This window comes from Cervus canadensis, chromosome 28, assembly GCF_019320065.1.
Source record: "Cervus canadensis isolate Bull #8, Minnesota chromosome 28, ASM1932006v1, whole genome shotgun sequence".
Taxonomy (NCBI): Eukaryota; Metazoa; Chordata; class Mammalia; order Artiodactyla; family Cervidae; genus Cervus; species Cervus canadensis.
In genome coordinates this window covers 6,406,901-6,428,181 of record NC_057413.1, presented here as the reverse complement: position 1 = coordinate 6,428,181, position 21,281 = coordinate 6,406,901, and the positions used below count along the sequence as shown (strand labels likewise).

At 53.2% G+C, this 21,281-nt stretch overlaps 1 protein-coding gene and 1 long non-coding RNA gene across 7 annotated transcripts in view; one reads left to right on the top strand and one right to left on the bottom strand.

The window, feature by feature from the left end:
• Positions 1 to 12: 12 nt before the first annotated feature.
• The window catches only part of TFAP2A (transcription factor AP-2 alpha), a 22,737-nt gene continuing 1,468 nt past the window's right edge, over positions 13 to 21,281 (top strand). Inside the window, exons 1-8 of one of the 6 annotated variants that reach the window (XM_043450640.1) lie at positions 13 to 221; positions 9,249 to 9,306; positions 9,446 to 9,683; positions 12,788 to 12,839; positions 14,863 to 15,094; positions 17,031 to 17,149; positions 19,085 to 19,226; positions 21,081 to 21,281. The exon at positions 21,081 to 21,281 is cut by the window's right edge and continues 1,468 nt beyond it. In XM_043450640.1, the coding sequence (XP_043306575.1) occupies positions 149 to 221; positions 9,249 to 9,306; positions 9,446 to 9,683; positions 12,788 to 12,839; positions 14,863 to 15,094; positions 17,031 to 17,149; positions 19,085 to 19,226; positions 21,081 to 21,281 (1,115 nt within the window). In that variant the 5' untranslated portion in view covers positions 13 to 148. Of the gene's footprint in view, positions 222 to 4,487; positions 4,696 to 5,731; positions 6,996 to 7,142; positions 8,009 to 9,248; positions 9,684 to 12,787; positions 12,840 to 14,862; positions 15,095 to 17,030; positions 17,150 to 19,084; positions 19,227 to 21,080 lie in introns of those variants that run through there. The other 5 variants (XM_043450635.1, XM_043450636.1, XM_043450638.1 and 2 more) reach the window with 5 other exon arrangements.
• Positions 3,490 to 5,064, bottom strand: LOC122429930. The gene is made up of 2 exons (XR_006266188.1): positions 4,584 to 5,064; positions 3,490 to 4,396 (listed from the first exon to the last, which is right to left on the bottom strand). It is a non-coding gene; the product is annotated as an uncharacterized LOC122429930 (long non-coding RNA).

Here is a 21,281-nt window from a genome sequence, read left to right as displayed (position 1 = left end):
GGCGGAGTGAATTCCTGGGCTAGCGCGCATGCGTCGGCAGGTAGCAACCCAGCTCTTTATGACCAGGTGAGATGTTGGTGAGCAGGTAAAAAAAGGAGGATTTGCCTAAGCGATTCCAGGGAGCGGGCCCGGCCGAGCCCTACAGCCCATGCCCGGCGGGGACCCGTCGCCAGGAGCGCCGAGCCGCGATGTCCATACTTGCCAAAATGGGGGACTGGCAGGTACGGGGGTTTGCCTTGGCTGGGGCTGAGGTGGGCGGGGGTGGAGCGGGGGAGGGGGCCGGGCGGGGGGAGGCGGAGAGAAGGAGCCTTGGCCCAGGGCGGCGGAGTCGCGGGGAGGCGCGCCGGGCAGCGCCCAGGAGTGTTCCCCGGAGAGAACGCGGGCAGGAGAAAACGGGCGCAGGCGGCGGCCGCGGCGCTGGGGGCCACGCGCGCCACCGGCCGGCCGGGCGCAGGGGAAAGTCCGGCGCACGCTCCACAGGTGGCCCCGGGGGTCACTTGTGGTTTGCGCTACAGCCGCCGCCTCCCCCCACCCCCGCCTCGCCACCACCCCCCCAAGTAGAAACTGGGCTGGATGACTCATTCGGGCGGGGGCAGGGCGCCGGACGGGGGTGCGCTGCGCCGGGAGGAAGGTTCTGTGCTCGCTACGCCTCCGGTCTCGCTCTGGACCCCAGGGCTGCGCGTGAGCCGGGGCTCCCGTGCACCTGTCTCTCTTCCAGGCTCCACATTTGGGGGAACCAACAGGGCGGGAAGACTAGAGAGGGGGCCGGCTGGACGGGTCGCGCCGGCGAGCATGTTCTTTCGGGGAATGCCTTAAAGAGTTTGCGCCAAGTTACGCTTCTCACTCCGGCTTGTTCCCGAAGCTAGTTTTTTTTTTCACCGCTTGGGCTCCGGGTGGGGGTGACTGGCGGGGGGCGGTAAGTGGCGAGGGATGCGGCAGAAGGCCTAGATTTGGTCTAAACCAACGCCTCCCAACGTTGGCCCGACTAGGCCGCAGGCACCGCGAGGCCAAGTAGACTCCAGGTACTTCGCTCCTTGAGCCCGGGGCCCGACCTCGGCCAAGGGAGCCTTAGATTCAGCGTCCTCCTCCTACCTTCCAGACGTTTCCCTACGAAACCAGAGAGGCTGTGGCCAGGCTGGTGGGAAGGGTAGCCTCTCCCCTGTAGCCGATTTCATAATGGAACCGCGGGGCCCTCTTTTCGCCCTAGCCAAGGGAAGGCCTCTTGGGGCGAGATTCTGAGTGCCGAAAAGCCTGCGGGTCCAATGAAATGGAAGGCCCCAAACTTCTTAAAGAAAAGCCGAGGCCCTGCTCCTTCCGGGGCGAGGTCTTTTGCTTGTTTCAGGTTCTGGCCATTAGAAGCAAAGTTCAGAGAAGTCCCATCTTCACTTCGCTCTCTGGAGTGGGGAAAAGGAAGTCAACACGATGTCTTTCTTTCTTTCCTTGTAGTTACTTTTTATCGGCTGGGAGGGCTTTGAAGCCTCTCCTTCCCAGTTAAACCTAAGCAAGTGCAACTTCATTTCCAGAGTTAGACTTTGTGGTTTAAGGGTGCAAATTCCACTCCGAACTCAGATCTCGGGCACCCACCATCTCCCTCTCTTGCCCTGTGGTTCTTAGGGACCTTCTTCATTCTCCTCTGGAGGGTGAAGACTGGGGGGCTCCTTGAAAGCCGAGGTCTTTTGGTTTTCTCCTCAAGCCAGGTGAACTTTGCTGCAGAAATCCTCGGGGAGAGAAAAGACCAGGAGTGCAGGCTTGGCCAGGGACTGGGCCTCCGGTGAGCCCCTCTGAGTGGGGCTGAAGGAGACAGAAATGAACCCTGGGCCTGCCTCCCGGTGGGCTCAGTTTAACAAGCAGTGGGAAGCTGGGATCTCGGGTGGGGCAGGCGGATTTGGGGTCTGTAGGGGCTGGGTCCTCCAGGTTGGGCCTGCTGGACTCCTGGGGCCCACTTGGTGGTGACCACCACCACCGGCGAAAATGGCAGCATCCCGTCTCCCTGGGTGTCTCTGTCTCTCTCAGGCGTCTCTGTCCCTCACACAGATAATTCACTCTTCTCCCAACACCCTTTACACGCCCCCAGGCCAGGCCTGGACACCCCCAACCCCTGCCGCCAGGCCTGGCGCTGCAGTCCTGGGGTCCCGGGCAGGCCGGAGCATTGACATGCAATGAAGAGGCTTTTGGTGGAAATGACGCTCACGCTAGCGCGGCCTCGCTGGCTCCGGGGGCGACGGGGCGCTCGCCGGGGCCTTTCTTCAGCTCTCGGCGCCGCAGAGCCCTGAGGCCGCAATCTGCACCTCAAAGGCGCCCTCGGCGGGACAACAACAACAGTTTAGCAGCCCCGGCGGGTGCGGAGCCAGAGATCCGCGGGACTCGGGTCAGCGAAAGGGGAAGGTGGATAAGACGAAGGCCTTTATATGCCTTCCCTAGCCCACAAGGAGAAAGAAAGCGAAACTTAAAGAGTTCCCCAAGCGCTCTGGGGGCGCTGGCGACGTGAGGGTGTACACTGCCCTGCTCCCAGCCCAGAGCGTGGCCTACGGAGCGCTCTCCGGTGCTCCAGGCCGCCCCCCTCCCGACGTCCAGCCGCTGCTGCTGGGCGGAGGCCCTGGGGGCAGCCCGCAGGGCGCGTGGCGCTAGGCTGGAAGTTGACCATTTTTGAGGGCGGAGTACCGCTGAGTCTCTAGCTGGGTTCAGCCAAGAGGCTGTGCTGGTGTGCAGGTGGGAAAAGGGGGTGCAAGGGAGGGCCCGGGGCCTCGGGAGGGAGCCCTCCTCTCCCCCCACCCCGCCCTCGGCTCTGAAGCCCCTTCTAGCTCTGGCCTCCTTCCTAACTTTAAAGTTTTGTTGTTGGTGGTGTTGGGGGGACAGTGGTGGTTGTGGCCTACTCCGCCAGGCTTGGGGAATTGGCGGCGGTCTTTTGGAGGGAGACATGCCCTTGGGCAGCTTGGGGAGGAGGGGGGTCCCCCTCCTCTAGCCTTCCTTCCACCTGTTAAGCAACGCTCCTATTTGCCACAGCCTCTTACCCTCCCTCCCCCGCCCCTGCGAGGACTCACAGAAAACTGGGAGGCCTGGAGTTTTGCAAGAAGCAGGCCTAGACGGAATCAGAGGTCGTTACCAGAGCAACTCAGAGGCGAAACTTACTGTTGCTGGGGGTGGGGTGGCGGGGGGGAGTGGTTTGCAGGATTGCAGAGGGAGAAGGAAGGTTTTTTACGGAGGACAAACGAGGACGCTCACCCGGGGAAATTGATCACTCTGTATTCTAAGGATTACATCACGTCTTTTTGGGTCTTTCTTTAAAAAAAAATTTTTTTTTTGTTTCACAATAGGAAAAAAGAAAAAACAAAAAACCCGAAGCCCGGGTGGGGCGCGCAGGCCCCTATGTGGAGCCGGGGAGCCTAGACTGGCGGACCCGGACTAGGGGGTGGCTCCCCGGCCTCCGGGTTCCGCGCCAGCCGGGCACTGCGCCGCGAGCGCGCCCGCGTTAGTAACAGCACCAAATCATGAAGGAACGCTCCCTGCTTTAATTAAAAAGGGGAATCTTGGGAAAACTGGAGCAGATTAGCACAGCAAAGGGTTGGTTCCCAGCGATTTATTTTGATGCATTCATGACACGGTGCACACATGTCGGTATTTCGGCTTAACTCCAGAAGCGTGTGTGAGCCTCCGTAGGAGTTCCGTATTCCTGTCCACAACGCACCTAGGAAGCCCTTAGCCCAAATACCACGTTGAATTATCCGTCGGTCCTAGCTTCGTACAAATGAAAGGAAAAGCATTTAACCCCTGGAGCTGTCAAGCAACCTCTTCAGGGTACACTTTTTATTTTACACGCGGCAATTAAAGGATGGCAAACCCCAGCCGAGCGACTGAAGCCGTTTGGCAAAAATCTCCAACCTGGGGGTGGGGGGATGGGGGGGTGGTGAAGCGCGAAGCCAATAAAACTCCCGGGGCCCTGCGGCCGGAGGTGTCGGCTGCCGGCAGCGGAGGCGATCTCTGGCTGGGCAAAAAATCCTGGAGTGATGTCGCCGGTTTTGAGTTGATGGTTATATTTAATTGAGAAAAGGGATAATTTCTGCAATTGGACAGGGCCCGAAAGGACGGAACCGCTGGTGGAGGCAGGGATGGGGGAGAGGTGCTGGGAGAGCTGGGTCCCGGGAGCGGCCGCTCGGACCGTGAGCAGGGCCGGGACGAGGAGAAGAGGAGAGAGAAGACGACACGGGGCCAGGGGCGCCGACTCAGCGGCGCGCTGCGGGGCTCAGGGGAGACTCCGTGGGCTCCCGGGCGGGCGTGCGCTTTAGGAGCGAGTTCGCGGCTCGCAGAGGCCTTTATACCTGGGTCGGAGCGGCCGGCGGCAGATTGTGGTGCTGGCGAGCAATTGGACTATTGTTGATATGCTAATGAGGCGATTAGGCTGTTGGTAAAGAGCAGGAAAAGGGAAAAGTTTCTACCATTAGAGGGAGATCTCCGAGCGCACACGGGAGCTCCTTCCCTCCTCGCCTCCTCCTCCTCACCCTCCTCCTCCTCCTCCTCCTCACCCTCCTCCTCTTCGCCCTCCCCCTCCTCCTGCTCGCCGCCCGCAGCCGGCACTTTGCGCTTACCCAGAGAGTAGCTCCACTTGGGTGCGAGGCGGAGAGGGGCCAAATCCATTCACGCCGATCCATGAAAATGCTTTGGAAACTGACGGACAACATCAAGTACGAGGACTGCGAGGTAAGCGCGGCACGGGCGCAGTCTCTCCCGCGGTTGCAGGCTCGGAGCTCCGCTTCCCTCCTCTCCTCGCCGCCAGCTGCGAGAGGCGGGTGGGACAAACTTTGCCCAGCGCTGCGCCCGCCTCTCCGATTCGCCCTAAGAGCGCAGGGGAGAAGCCGGCGAGGAAGGCTGAGGACGTTCCCTTCTTTCACTCTCCTCCTTCGCAGCCCCCTGTCCCGCTCCCCCCGCCCCGCCCCGCCCCGATTTTCTCCGGACCAGTTTTGAGTGTGGCTAAGGGTAGACGAGCGTGGGTTTTTGAAGTGGTTGCTGGCAACTGGGCAGGCGTCTGCGAACTCCGCATGTCTCTCCAACGAGCTTCTGAGGGCCCAGGTCACCAGAATGAGAAAGGGAAAACCCCTTTCCCTCTTTAATTCTTTGTCTTTGATCTTTAACATTCTTTCTTTTATTTCTTCATTCTTTCCTTCCTTTCTACCACTCCTCCACCCAGCCCGCTCTAAAAAGGCCCCCTCCCGTTTGGAGAAGGGGCCCGCAGCCTGCGCTCTGAACGGGGGCGCACCTCCCCGTGAGCCGGTTCAGTTTGGGAGCACTCCTCCAGCGAACGGCTGCGGGGCTTCCTCCAGTACCCTGCGTTATTCGAGAGGTTCTAGGCAGCTTCTCGCTCTGTGCTACTGGGTCGGCGCATCCCTGGGGGTGGAGGCGGGAGCCTGATGGCCGCCGCGCCTTCGGCTGCGTGACCGTGGGAATCCTGGCGGGGCTGCCCACAGCCTCCGGTGCGGGGAGCCCGCCCGGCCGATAGAGCGCGCCGCCTTGGAGCCGGTTTCAAAACCCACAGTCCCGGGAGCTCGGCTTCATGGGGCAGCCGGGGAAGCCCCGGGACCACGGGCCTGGAGGCAGCTGCCCCAGCCTCCTTCTAGCCCCCCGCTAGAAAGAGCCGATGAATCATGGGAGGGGGAGCTGGGGAGGGGGCCGCCGCCAGAGACTACCTACGTAAATAGTAGGTGGCAGTCCCGGCTTTGGCTCCCCCCCTTCTCTCTTTTTGGCATTTGGATCTGGGAATGTGGAGCGTAGAGGTCTGTGCGGGGCGCGGCGGGGGTCTTCACGTGAAATGAGAACCTGGGCTTGGGTGAACGAAGTGTCCCCCGTCCCCTTCTCCTCTCCTTTCCATGGACTATTTTAGTTCTTTTTCCTTTCCCAGCCCCTCCTGTTTCGCCCTGCCTTCCCCCTGTGAATGGGGCACGGAGTGACATGCCAAGGGGTCGGGTGCTTAGCTGGGCACTCGTGGCGTGGCTGGCGCTGGGCGCAGAGACTGATTCCATGTCAGACCAGTTGCTTTGTTTTCAGGGCCAGGGGTCCCTTTGCGGACCGGTCGGGGTGACAGAGGGCTTCTAAGCCTCCCCGGGCCGTGGCCCGGGGCTCGGGCATCCCCCTTCTCGAAGGCCGAAAGCCCCGGCGGGCAGGGTCCGAAGCGGTGCGAGGCGCCCGGGGTACCCAGGTGGGAAGCGATGAACTTGCACCCCCAGAGTGGGGACCCTGTGGGGGCGCGTCGTGTGCATGTGCGTGTGAGAGCAAAGAGGAGGAAAAAAAAAAAAAAGACGACGAGAAGCGAGAGGAGAGAGAGGAGGAGAAGACAGAGTGAAGGCTGTTTCAACAACTTTGCGGTGGCGAGCGCCGGAGCAGGGATTTCGGGTTTCCGAGCCGGCTCGGGGCTGTCTAATTATGCCGGGCTCTGCAGGGACATGCAGGAGGCGAGGTGCCGCTTGTTCTGACACCCCGGCGGGCAGACTGGCAGCGGCGGTCGGGGGAGAGCGAGCCGTGTCATCCGGGGGTGCGTCGGGCGGGAGTGGCCCAGCCAGTCGGACGGGTTTGCGCCGGGAGCGGGGAGCCCGTGCCAGCGGCGCCCGGGCTGGGCCGCCTCGCGTCTCTGCGCGCCCCGGGCCGCGGCCCGGTGCCCTCCCCCACGCCCCTCCTTCGCGAGCCCCGGCCCCGGAGAGCCAAGGGCGGGGCGGCCAGCGGCGCAGAGCGGCCGGTCCCCGGAGGCCGCGGGAAGCAAGAGAGCGGCGGCCCAGGCGAGAGCCGGTCCCGGGCGGGGCGCCGGGCCATGGAGAAGCCGCGCGGCGGCGGGCGGCCGGACCCCGCGCCCCAGGCCCGGCTGCGGAGCGGAGGAGCCCGCGGCCGGAGAGGCCCGGCCGGCCGCAGCTCGGGGACCGAGAGCCCTTCGAACGCCCGGCCGCGGTCCCCGGGAGCGCCCGGCCGCGCCGCGCGGCCCCCGCGGCATGCCGAGGTCTGCCCCAGCCTTTTGGGTCTGATTGTCCTCGCTCGCTTCCTCTCCCCTCCCCCTCCCCCGCGGGCTCCCCCTCCGCGCGCTCCGGCGCGGCCCCCTCCCCTCCCCTCCCCCTCCTCCCCTCCCTCCTCCCCCTCCTCCCGGGCTCTCCCTCCCCTCTCCCCACTCCGGGCTCCTCTCTCGCGCCCACACTTTCTTTCTCACACACGCACGCAAGACACACACTTCCCCCTCTCCGCGCGCTCGCGCTCGGTCTCCCCGTCTCCCTCTTTCTCTTTCGCTTTGGCCTGCCCTGCAACCTTTTAAAATGTTGCCCCTTCCCTGTGATTCGCCAGCCGCCGCGCCGCGGCCCCCCGCGCGCTCGCCCGCTCCCTCTCTCGCCCGCTTTTTGTCTCTCGCGCTGCCTCTCCCCACCTCCGATTTGCTACACTGAGGCTCCCGTCAATGGACTGTATTGAGAGCCGGCTCCGGCGCGAGTTGCCTCTCCGCTTCACGCTCGATTTCCAGGCATTCTTCCCTTATTAAGTATTCGTGTAATATTAATAGTCATGAATATCTGCTATTAGGAGGCTCCAGGAACGCTGCCCAGCGCGGTTATTAGAAGCTCAAGCGAAGCCGCGGCTCAGAAAAGAGGGGGAGACACGGATTAAGGAACACGCGCGCACACACACAGACACAGACAGACACACACACTTTTTTTGCTTTTTTGCCTTTTCGGGTTTTTTTTTTCTTCCTCCAATTTTTTAAGGAACTTTGAATCCTACCCGATCGCGGCAGGATAGAGACCGTGGGTTCGACCAGCTGAAGGCGCCGCTCGAATCGGTGGTTCAAGTTCGGATGGACCAGAGCGGGGCTCCGGCGCCCGGGGGAGCGGCGACGCGGTGACCGGAGTCCTGGGTGGCGCGGGGCGCCTTTTGTGTGGGGCGCGCTCGGGCGGCGGGGCAGCCGGGCTCTCCGCTTGCTTGTTGTTTTCCACCCTGACTCGTTACCCCAGACTCTTCGCAGATGTTAGTTCACAGTTTTTCAGCTATGGTGAGTCCCATCCCCACCCCCACCCCTGCCTCCTTAGGAATCGCTAGTCTGGAAACCTGGGGCTGCGGAGCGGCCCGAGACCTCGGGATCCTCGCCCGGTTTTCCTTCAGGGCGCCCGCCTTTCCTCGTTTGCATTTCCCGCCCCCCCCCCCGCGTTTCTCTCTCTCTCTTCCATCCTTCAGTCGAACGCGGTCCCCCCCCTCACCCCCGCGCGACCTCTCCCGGCTCGCACACCTACCTCGCCGCTACTTCCCCAGCGTGTTTTCTCTCCGCGTTCATCTGTATTTCCTCGCCTCTTCACTTGTTCCCGAGACGTTCTCAACATCTGATGCTTAATCCGGATGCAGGAAAAACGTTGCCCGGCGTGCCCCTTCTTCCCCCCGGGGCCCGGGGCTGAACCTCCGAGGGTTCGCATTCCCTGGAATCAACTCCGTTCGCTTGTTTTGCAAACGAATTGCAATAGAGGAACAGAAGTCAGGCGTTTCTTCTGCCCTTTGGGGCTGGGGTGGAAGGGGCGGGGGCCTCCGCCCCGGGGCGCACCTCTCTTTTAAACCCAATATAAGGCTGAATCTTTGCATTTTAAACCTTGACTTGACGTCCCCTTCTTCCCCGTCGCTTTCATAAATCGACTCTGTCCAGAAAAAGGCTCTTAAGTGAGGAAGCGGAAAAGACAGCCCCCCATCCCGCAGTTAAAAACCTTCTTTGAGCTGGTAATTTAAACGATGGCGTTCCTTACAGCCCCTCTACAAAATATGTTTCTATTTAAATAGTCATGAAATGGTAATAGTCTTTGAATGGGCATGATTTTTCCCCCCTCCAAATAAAAGGAACAGGGTAAACAATAACGCCGTGGCAGGCAGGTTCAAACCCAGGGACAGAGAAAAGGCCGCTTCTGGCTGTTTAATATTTACTAGGAATTTTAATTTTGCTTAAGGGAGGTTTCCCTTTGCTGCTGAGCGGGCTGTTGTCCGGGAGGCCCTTTTCTGCCTCTTACCCTCTTTTGCAAGAAATGCCTAAGGAGAGTCTCTTATGCCCCCTCGATTGGCACCGGCGAAAATTTCCTGAGATTGGGGAAGGAAGGGCCCGTTTCGCTTTTGGAGAATTTTCTGCCAAAGCCGCGCGGAGGGCTGGTTCCTCGCAGCGGCCTGCGGACGGGGCCGGGCGGTTTCGCATAGCAGCCTGGCGGAGTGGCCCGACGCCTGATGCCGACTTCTCTCCCCTTGGCCTCGCTCTCTTCCAGGACCGTCACGACGGCGCCAGCAACGGGACGGCACGGTTGCCCCAGCTGGGCACTGTAGGTCAATCTCCCTACACGAGCGCCCCGCCGCTGTCCCATACCCCCAATGCCGACTTCCAGCCCCCCTACTTCCCCCCGCCCTACCAGCCTATCTACCCCCAGTCGCAAGATCCTTACTCCCACGTCAACGACCCCTACAGCCTGAACCCCCTGCACGCCCAGCCGCAGCCGCAGCACCCGGGCTGGCCGGGTCAGAGGCAGAGCCAGGAGTCTGGGCTTCTGCACACGCACCGGGGGCTGCCCCACCAGCTGTCGGGCCTGGATCCTCGAAGGGACTACCGGCGGCACGAGGACCTCCTGCACGGCCCCCACGGGCTTGGCTCCGGACTCGGAGACCTCCCGATCCACTCCTTACCTCACGCCATCGAGGACGTGCCGGTAAGAGGCCGCGCGCGCGCGCGGGCGGCGGGAGAGCAAACGCGGTCCCCGCTCACCCACGCCCAGGAAAGGGTCCCCCCCTGGAACGTCCAGCCCCGGGGACTGGGCTTTCCTCCTCCCTGCTGTTTACTTTCTCCAAATCTGCTTTTCTTTTATCGGGTGGACCCTTTGAGGATCCACCTAAGACAACCGCACGCCAAAGATTCAAAAGTAGTTGAGAGTTCGGCCGGGAGAACAATGGTTCGCAGAGCTCCTTCAAACAATGCCTGCGTTACCGTTTATAAATCAGACGAGTGTCACCGTGGACGCTACCTTCCCCTCTCGGCGACAGTAAACTGTTTCGATTATGAGAGGATCTGATTCCACCGCTATGTCTGACGTGGGGGTTTCTCCCAGTCCTGAAAGACGTGTTAGAGTGGATCAAAAGAGCTCATTTAAATGCCCTGGCGATTTAAAAGAAAGTGTAAAAGACACACGAAGAAAATTATTTTGACCGGATTTTATGAGTGCTAGGGGGTCTCTGAAAGTTACTTGTATACCCTGCCCTGATTAAAGAATACTAAGTGGCAAATCCGAACAGGAGGACATTAAATGCAGCCTTTTTTCTCTTCCTAGGGGTGCTAAGTGCTGGCCTCATAAATCATTAGCTGGGTTCCCAACGCCCATCAGGACCGGCTACACCCCCATATTACTTTAATGTTTTGAGACTATTGGGCAATGCATTCTTTGAGTTGTAATTCAGTTATCAATAAATGCAGTTTTCGATGATTTCTAAATAAGCATGGTATTAGCACATTTACTCTTTGGCAATGCAAACCAGGCTATTGATAATTTGAAAATACTTTCTGAAATTAAATTTAAACCAGCATCTCTGTTTCAATTCTACATATTTATGGCTTCCTCACAACCTTCCTGAAATGGAATTAGAACAAGCCAATAATTTTATTAAAGCTGTAAAGGCTCTGTTAATGCTGCTTTTCTTTGGAGAGGAAATGTATCTGGATGTGATTTTTGCTAAAATGCTATTTCAAATTACTGCATCAAATATTGCAGCAATATGTCCGTTGACAGTTTAATGATTACTGCATTAGATTGCAAAGAAAATGGTCAGATGAACTTACCTGCTTGCTTGGTGAATTTAAAACATTATTTAAGTTACATAGCGAAATAGAAAATTTATTACATCTCTCATTTGGCCTAGTTAATCACTGAAATTTGTTGGTTATGTTTAGCAGCCTAGCATGGAAAGCAGGAAAGTAGGCATTTGATCCAGCGTGGGGTTTAGTAAGCCTTGTGTGCGTGCATATGTGTGTGTTTTCATACATGTTTTTAGAAACATATTACACAGTGCATTTCTTGGAAAGTAAAATGAGAGGAGGAATAGTTGGGAGAAAGGCCATTAAAAAACAAACTTGGAAGTTGTGACCCCTTGAGTTCCCCTTCCCGAAGAGTCTCTGAGTCCTGATGCTAGTCTGCTCCTTGGAAATATTTGAATTGCAAAATAACGTTGCAAGCTTTTTAAACTTACTGTGAATTAGAATTGCTCTATTTTGCAAAAAATTCCTAAGTGGCTGGTGTGAATTCTTAACACCTGTATAGTCACTCTTTGTGGTGAAATTGGCCTATAGGAGAAATTAACCAAAAGATCAAATAAAAACAAGGAAACCCAGTTGCTGCTCTTCCCCTTCCCTCCCCCAACCTTTTAAGAAAAAATTCTTTCAAAGGAATTTGGGTCAGGAAAAGGGTTGTTTTCAATTTTCCCATTGCTGCAACAGTTAACCTTTAATGAGAACGACCGCCAAATATTTAAGAAAATCAAATCGATGGTGAAAATTATTTAATCATTAATATCTCAGTGGGGTTTTAAACTTAACAGTCTTCCCTGTATGGACAAGGTCTAGAAATAACACAAATAAAAGTATTATGCCACACTACATTTACTTTATGGGTTTAGGGTGCATGCATAAAGGGATCATATTTCCCCATATAGTTAAAACACAAGAACTGCAGCAGTAGTCATTTCTGAACATTTCTCAATTTAATTATACTTAAATCCAGAAGCACTTTAGGCAAGTTACAAATGAGAGCATTGAGTATAATAAAACCTGTAATAAAGCAACTTAGTACCATCCACCCGGAATCATTGCGATCAGGCACAATTAACAGGAGCATAAATCCAAGACAGAATGGAAAATGTTCGAATCAGTATTATTGTTGGACAAAGACTAGAGAAGGAAGTAATAGTTTTTTTAAATGGTAATGCCTGCGTTTGGTAACGATTGCGAAATCTTCTATCTCAGCAGCCCTGGTGCTAATTTGTAAACACAGCCAGACATTATATTGCCTGTCAGTTTCTGCATTAGAAAACATGATTTCATTTTACTTTCTAATCACGTTTTGACTGTAGCACACACGTATACACATCCATCTGTAAAAAAAAAAAAGGAAAAAAGAAGCCCACACTAACAAATGTGCTGCTGGACACAGCAGGGAAATCTCAAAGGCTCCCCCCCCCCTTTTTATAGTTTTCATATCCAATTTGATATTTCATATTTTAATTATTTAGACAGTAGTCCTTAAATTTTTGTTTGTTTCTCTGTAAGTGAAGGTGCATATACATGTTTGCTCTTTATCATATCACCTAAAACGTTTCCAGTACACCCAGGCCACTCCCGCCTCTGTCATTCTATTGTGTTTCTCTGGCTTTTGCTGCCTGAACAGTGGAATCACTGAAGTCCGAAGCCGCTGAGGCGCCAAACTAAAGCTAGGTGTATTTTGAAAGGTTGAGCAGGCTGTGAGAAAGATTAGGTGTTCCCAAACTCGATTTAATTTCCAAAGAAAGTTTTGTTCCCCACTCCCACCTCCTTCAAATGTGGATTATTTGCTGGGGGTCGAGAAATTGGCCGTGGGTGTACAGTGAAACCTCTTGAGCTGCAAAGCCCCAAATTCCAATAAGCCAAGATGAGATGTTTATATATAAATGTCACCAGATGGGAGGGGGGGATTTCGATTCTACACCTTCCCCTCCCCCTATCTTGCGCGAAATATTCATTTCCTTTTGTTTTGATTATACACTTACATCCATGTGTATCCTTTTGTTGCAGCATGTAGAAGACCCGGGTATTAACATCCCAGATCAAACTGTAATTAAGAAAGGTAAGCCATTTCCTTCTGCATTCCAAGCATGTCCTTACAGGCATAGTGCTATTTAAAAGAACTTGCAGAGGTGTATTTATTTTTTTCAAGTAGGATTTCCTAAAGGCTCAGAATTAGCGAATAGATAGGCATAGAACAGCAATGCTTAAATGATTTAGTAATGGCAACAGGCTAGCTTTGTTCTGATTCATGACTTGACCACTTAACTTAGTTAAATGATATCTGGACAAACACATGAAATGTGTACTAGTTGAGCAGATTTGGAAGTGGCATTTCAATTTTGAAACAGTTTTAACAGTTTAGTTAATCCACTACCTGAGTGGCCATGAGTGTTAGGAAGTGTATAATGCTAAAAACAGTGCAAGTAATTCAGTATTAATATGGGGGCAGATGATAAAGACAGCACTCCTTAGCAGAGGGGGAAAAAAAAACTTTCAAGTTCTTATACTGAATTTCTCATTAGGTGTTGAAGAGTTTTTTAAGCTTTGTGAATTAGGTTAGCAAAAATTTGGCTTTTGGTTAAAATGAGCCTCTTGAAGATGTCAAGTTTATTAGCATAATTGTTCTGAGCAGAAATTGTTTTTTAAAAGTGTCAAGTGATTTGGATGAATTTGTAATTTATGTTGCATTTAGTGAGTAAAATAAAGTTTACTGGATTAAATGCTATTCACAGCAGCTTTTTTTTTTCTTGGTTATAGTGGCAACGTTACATTTCAGGATTCTAGGCACCACCAGAGGATGATGCTATATAAAACTGTTCTCATTTCTAACCCCAATCAGTATATTGTTAGCGAGTTTAAAGTTTCATTTTTGCATCTGTGAAGTCTTTGTCACGTCAAATTAGATGTGCAAGGGATAAATCTTAAGAGATGCTCTTTCCAAGTCGACATGATAATTGGCTCTTTTATTAGTAATCTCTCAAGAGTTCGTTTAACTCCTATTGTCTCTATTAGCCTCCCCAGAGCTATTAATGTCACAAGTGATCTATCCAAAACCTAGAGCCCCCCCCATACGTCTAAAATATCCCCATTAAAGAGAGAGTACTGAGATAAGCATGTATTATGTAGTATGTCTCCATGTGGAATTTTAATACAAATGCATATTGTATTTAAATGGTTGTGAATGCACTTGAATTATATTGGTGTTAGAAATGTAATGTGTTGGTCCACTTCCTGCTGGCCTTGAATTCCCTCCCCCCCCAAGTATGGGGGAATCCAACAATGAAGAGCTTGTGATTTTAACTAATAAGAATATATCCTTCCCCCTCCCCTAAAGAAGGCGCTTAAGCATAGGGACTGTTAACTCTTTGCTCCTCGAAAGAACACATTACTAGTATTCCATGGAAGGCCTGTTTAATCCTTGTTTTTTTCCCTCAATTCAAAACTGGGCTTGGCATGGATTTCCAAAACTCCTTTTCACAGATAAACGTGGGGGGGGGGGGGTACTATTTATCAAAAGGCTGGGGCGTGTGCTCTGTGTGACAACTTGAATCCACCACTTCTCTCGGCTTGGGTGCCATGACTGCGATGCTCATTTTTACAGGCTGCTTTAGCCGTGGAGACTCTTGGCTGATTTTAATTATGGGTCTTTGAGCAGTTTCTCCCCAACACTGAAGAAGCCCTCGCCACGCCCCCCCCCCCCAACCCCGAGGCCACACGGGGCTTTTTCTCGGCTCTGGGGCCCAGCGTCCTTCGATGCTGAGAGCGCCGAGAGGGTCACCGCCTCACCAGCACCTCTAGACAGCACCCCAGCGGTTACAGGGCGAGGGGGTCCCGGCGGAAGGACAGGGCGGGCTGGCGGGGCAGGTCGCTGGGGGGACGCGCCGAGGGGCTTAGGCTTCCACTCCCGACAGGGATGGAGTCGGAGGCCTAGGGCAGGTGGGGAAGGAGCCGTGGGATTTTCGGGGCTGGAGGAGAAGCGGGGGGGGGGGTGCTGGTGGCGGCGCAGGCCTGGGGCGAGGGGGGCCGGGGGCCCCGTAGGGCTCCCCGGCGCCCACACGCGGCCTCCCCATGTGTCTCCGCAGGCCCCGTGTCCCTGTCCAAGTCCAACAGCAACGCCGTCTCCGCCATCCCCATCAACAAGGACAACCTCTTCGGCGGCGTCGTGAACCCCAACGAAGTCTTCTGTTCAGTTCCGGGTCGCCTCTCGCTCCTCAGCTCCACCTCGAAGTACAAGGTCACGGTGGCGGAAGTACAGCGGCGCCTCTCACCGCCTGAGTGTCTCAACGCTTCGCTGCTGGGCGGAGTGCTGAGGAGGTGAGGCCCGGCGCGGCCCCGCCCCGCGCCGCCCCGCCCCGCGGCCGTGGAGAGAGAGGGGCGGGTGGAAGCACTGCGCCTGCGCTGGGGCGGTGACGCCACGGGCCTCGCGCCAGGGCCCGCCCTCCGAGGGAAAAGAAAGGGGCGGGGAGAAAGAGCGTAGAACCGAGTGGGTGGGAGCTGGGGATGGGGTGGGCGGGGCGAGGCGATGCGCGCCTGCGCACTCTGCCCCTTCCCGCGCGCGCGCGCGCGCGCTCAGTCGTTTCGGGGTCGCGCGGCCGGCGCGGCGCGCTCACCGGGCGCTCGGCCGCCCCCCTGCCCCTCCCCGCGCGCACGCGCAGCTCATTCTGTAGCGGACTCAGTCCCGGCAGCGGCAGCCGCGGGGCGCCGTGCACCCGCCTCTTCCCTCCTCGCGCCCGCGTTGCAGGCCTAGGAAAACTTCATATCGGGCGGCTCACTTTGCCTTGCCTCCATGCAGGGTCTCTGATTGCAGAGGGCTTGAGGCCTTTGAATAGGGTTTTAAGCAGAAGACGATGGTTTTAGAGTCAGCGCGCCACGCCCCCGCGTTCCTGTCACCCCAGGCCCCACGGGCCAGAGGGGCTTGCGCTAGTAATTCGGATGTTCAGCGTCCGCACGTGCCAGTCAGCGTGCAAGACACGGTTACGTGCAAGGCATAGTTACGTGCGTTTTGTGCGGTCGCTACCTAAGATTGCATGTTGCCTACGTGGTCAGGAATTCTCATCTCACGCGCGCGAGGTTGGAATGATTCGTTTCCTTGATAAGATTTTATGAGGGTCAGCGAGGTGAAGCACCTTCCCTGAGGGCAGTTTGTTCCCTCCTGTGGGCTTTTTACTTCTGGGGTCCCACCCAGGGTTGTGTGTGGTGGGTCTTACGTTGAACGGTCCCAGATATTTTCTACTTTTTTCTAGTTTTTAATAAGAAAGTGAGCCCAAAACTTCATTCTTTGACTTGTATTCATATAGCTATTTATACACCCAGAGTTCTGCTGTGATGGGTATATCCTATACAAAGGCTTACAGAACCATTTTTTGGGCAGATTTTAGCATCAGCTGTTCTACTGTTTTTTTTTTTTTTTTGCTCCTTCACAGTCATTTGCTGTTCCTCTGTAATCTTTCACTGACACATCTAAATCCGTCGCTGCCTTTTCCTACCCCTTCCCCCATCCCCAGTATTGGAGACTGTTTACCTAGGGGAGTATAATCTAATCCACACAATTAAAGAGCACTTGAGTAGGGAATAAAATCTGAAATTAATTAATTTGCTGTTTTATTTAAACAACTTATCTTAACCACTTTCTGATTATGGGAGTCTATTTAGACATCTATTTAGAACCACCTCCACTGTCTCTGAATTCAGTGACATTTGTAAAGGCTGATATCAACTTTTGACATTTCCAGTTAGGCTGGTGACATGGCATGTAAACAGTTGGTGAAATGAATTTCCCACTGGGGCTGAAGCCAGAGCAAGAAAGCTGAGAGTGATGATAACTTTGGTTACTCTGAACAGGCTCACAGCAGATCTTGCAAAGACAATTTAAAGACCCCATTGGGATTTGTGTGATTGTAACAACAGGGAAAATATACAGTAATCAGTTGAACTCAAAAATACTTCACACCCTAGAGATGAGAACTGTGTTTATTTGTTTGTGGTTCTTCTTCAGAGAGTTGGGAAATCAAAACCTTCCAACCTGCCACCATAGTTTCAGTAATAAGTGAACACAGGGGGTGCTTTACAGTCTAGCAAGCATGCATCTCCTATGATCTTTCCTTCCCAGGTTTCCTTTCCTTATATATCTTGGGGCCAGGATTCTTAATTTTTAAAAGCACATTTTAGGAAGTTGTCAAAATGAGTACAGTGGGATGCAGAGCAACTGAATGTTTTCTAAATCCATTTCTCACATATATTTGTGAAACAGGGCGAAGTCTAAAAATGGAGGAAGATCTTTAAGAGAAAAACTGGACAAAATAGGATTAAATCTGCCAGCAGGGAGGCGTAAAGCTGCCAATGTCACCCTGCTCACATCACTAGTAGAGGGTAAGCGAGTTCCCTTGCTAACAAGAAGGGAAGTTTCTCCTGGGAAAGTGGATGCTATTCAGTGGCCAGATGTTTGGTTATATTTTGTGTCAATTGTGCAATTTCATTTTTTTCCAGAGAATGTAGCTGCAAGTGAATGGAATTCTTGCATGTGAAAAAGCTACTTGCATTTAGTCCTGTCCTCCTTTCCTCTTCCCCTCTGCTACAAAATTACACCCCCCTCCTGCCCAGGTTTGACCTAAACAATGTGAAAATTTAAGAACTGCATACTCTTCAAGTTCCTGTCTCCTTTATGGAGCTCAGCAGTAAATCACTTAAGCTACTCTGACATCTGCGTTTGAGAAATGCGTGACCATTACTTCCTGAATTAATTTGGGAATCTTTGACCTGCATCCTGATTTAAGACCATCCTGAAAGCTCAGGGTTATATGCCCTTTCAGGTTTTTGTTTTCCAAACATATGCTCCCTTATCTCTCATTTAATTGTGCTTCTCTACTGGAGAGGAAGAAAAATGAACAGTTTTAGACTTTGAGTTATTTGGATAGGAAAAGAAAAAAGAAATAAGCATTGCAAAAAGTTTCTCATGCCAGTTTTTTAAGCGCGCGCGCACACACACACATGCACGCGCGCGCGCACACACACACACACACACACACACACAAGCTTCTAACCCCTCAAAACAAAAGCTCACCCTGTCTTCACTCCCTTTCAACATACAGCACAGTCTAGTTACCGTAGTCACATTCTTACTTCCTCCAGATCCTTGTTAAGTTTGTCTGATACTAAATTGGGTAAAGTTTGGGTGTGTTGGAATGAATGTATAGTTCTCTTGCATTTTCCTTTGTGTCCTGTTGGAAATGTCTCATGCCAATAGGCAAAAAAGGAACTTAAGTTATGGGGCAGATTTCAAAACCACTATTTATATTTAAAGATGGTACTTTATCTTACTTATATCTTGTATTTGAAGAGATATTGTATAACTGAATTCAGGTTCTTGCATTGTAAATAATTTTTAAAATATTTAAAAACACAAATTTGAGGAGAAATCCTGTGAACCATTTGTTAATGGTGTCAAAAATGATAACTTGTTAAGGAATAAGCAATTGTTCAGTTCCAGAAACTTACCTATAGTAGCACTGTATTAAAAATAATATCGGCGCCCTGGGAACCCACCATTCAGACCCCCAAAGCATTATATGCAAAGAAAATAGTTAGTAGTGACTTTGGGTGTAGTGTGAGAGTGTGCATGGGTCTGGGGGTTGAGTCCCATCGCAGGGAGGCAGTTTCTGGAAAACTGTTATTGTTTGTGATCCGCTCCATTTTATGGAAACAAGCTCCGCGGAGAGGGCTTTGATGCTCTAATTGGCGCATGCGTTCTTCCGGAGCTGGAGCTAATGGCAGGAAGCCCTGCAGTAAAAACCAACTGGTTCAGGAAATTAAAACCAAAGATTCGAAAATCAACAACACAGACAGACTCAGTGGAGTGACCCTCAAATCCTCTTGGTTAATCGGTTTGGATGAACAGATAATTATATGCGATAAAGTTAAAATGTAAACCCATAGTCGTTCCCTTGCAGAAAAGCTCAAGGAGTAATTATGAATATCATTTTATGAACGCGTTGATAGGTGTGAGGCTAGAACACAAGAAAGGTTTTAAAAGAGAAGGTGGGAGAATGTCATCAGGGTGGGGGATGAGGCTGGGTGGGGAGGTGATGGAGTCTACATTTTCAAATCATCTTGGCCTTCTAGGGTAAGTGGCCATTTTTGAGCAGAAATGAATCTGCTCGATCCTACAGAGAAGGAAAGAAAATGCCTGAAGTGGGGAAACAACTCGTTTGTGTTTCCTGCAACAGCTGGGTTAAGAAAATAAGGGAGCTGGAAGTCTCGATCCCAGTTTTTTTCATTCTCTTGCCCTCTCCTTCCTCCTCTTGCCAGGAGAAGCTGTCCACCTAGCCAGGGACTTTGGGTATGTGTGTGAAACCGAATTTCCTGCCAAAGCAGTAGCTGAATTTCTCAACCGACAACATTCCGATCCCAATGAGCAAGTGACAAGAAAAAACATGCTCCTGGCTACAAAGTAAGACATTTACCTCTTCGGGGTCTCTGTGTCTCACTGTCAAAGAGAAACATCAAAATCATCTTTGCTCTCACTTTTGGCCTCTTTACCTTTTGTGTTAATCAGTTTTGTTGTTGTAAATGCTGAAATTACAACACAATCTTATAAACCATGATGGAGCTTAAAGAGGAAATACAAGGAAGATTATGAGTGTGTGTTTCCCTCTTTCACCTCCCTTCTGCCCTACCTTCTCATTAAAAAAAAAAAAAAATAGCATGTATGGGAATGGGGTATAGTGGGGATGTGATGGAAAGCTGAGTGTGGCTTTGTGACTATGTTATTTCTGTAAAACCAGAACCAAGGTCTTAAAGGAGTGGACAGACTTGCCTGGGTCAGTTTTTGTCTCTTATCAATAGGTTCTGCAAGGGCAAGGATTAAGCTAGTGGCTTGCCAAATGTTCAGGTCAGAAGCTGGCCTAGTTTCCACCCTAATCCCTTCTCCCATTTCTTGCCTTGCTTTCTCGACCTCCTCAAAAGTGCTACACACACACACACCCCACAAGTTCTAGCCTACAGGCGAGATGTCAAATCGGTTTCAAAATGGCCCAAGTTATATTCCCATCGGTGCCTGGGCTGAATAGGCTTCTCCAGGTGGTGTGTGAAAAGAAAATGACTGTTTTGATATGTTTTCTGGAAATTAAAAGGCTTGTTTGGAAGCCCATAATTATCAAAGTCAATGTCCCAGGAGGGCTCGGATCCAGAGGGCAGAGGCTGAGGCCTCTGGTGGGGCACTTTCTGGCCTGGGGAGACGTCAGCTGGCCTTGGGGGAGGCAGCCTGCCACTACTCTACATTCTGCCTCCCCCCTGCGAAGCCCCCTACCCAGAGCCCCCACCCAAAGGCTGCTGCTACCTTGGGAAGGCCCCAGCCAGTCCTGGCTTCCCAGATTCAGAGAGTGAGCTACCCCTGTAGGCCTCATCGCCTGCATTTCAACTTTTCCCTCTTCTCTTAGCTTCCTAAGCACACCCACACTCACAGTTTTCCCTAGACTTTTTTTTTTTTGCCGGGGCGGGGGGTTGGTTGGGGGGGGGGGGGGGGGAAATGCATGGGAAAGGAGGTGGCAAGGGAGATTGAAATGTCTGTTTCTGCTTCTCCAAACCACTGAATTATCCCCACACTTGGGTATTGAAGTGCCTTTTATTTTTTAAGAGTAAAACAATCCCAAGAAAAGGTTTTGCCTTCCTTGTCCACACCCACCCTGATCTGAAGGTGAATGAGTGGAGAGTTCATGCCCCCAGACCTCAGACTGCTGAGGTTGCGCTCGCTGGAAGGTCAGGGAAGAGGGTCTCTGTAGTATTTTGAGCCGGATAGCTGATGGGTGCGGGCTATTGGCTGTGGGGAAGAGATGCTTGTGTTTCTGACTCCCTGCCCTTCCTACCACCTTCCTTTTTCTCTCGGTGGGTGAAGTGTTTTCCTATGTCAGGCATGCCTGGTGTGAGTGAGAAACGGGGGTTAGAAAAATTTGGTTCAGGACTTCCCTGGCAGTCCAGTGGTTAAGACTGTGCTTCCACTGCCGGGGGCACCAGGTTCGATCCCTGGTGCGGGCACTAAGAGTCCACATGCAGAGGGCACAGCTGAGAGGTGAGAGACACACAGGTGGAAGGAGAGAGGGGGCGTTAGTGGAAGTGTTGAAGGAGCAGGGGATGTGTGGATGGCTCCTGGGAGGGGGCGGGGGCTCCCCAGCTGTGCCCGGCACCCCCGAGTCAGGTCAGCTGTCCTGCAGAGGCGCTGGCGGCAGGCAGGGAGGTCTTGTCTTCGCTCCGGGTGCTGCTCCCACGGAGCCTCACCCCCGGTCTCTCTGCCCTGTTTGTGCTGCAGACAGATCTGCAAGGAGTTCACCGACCTGCTGGCCCAGGACCGATCGCCCCTGGGGAACTCGCGGCCCAACCCCATCCTGGAGCCGGGCATCCAGAGCTGTTTGACCCACTTCAACCTCATCTCCCACGGCTTCGGCAGCCCGGCGGTGTGCGCCGCGGTCACGGCCCTGCAGAACTATCTCACCGAGGCCCTCAAGGCCAT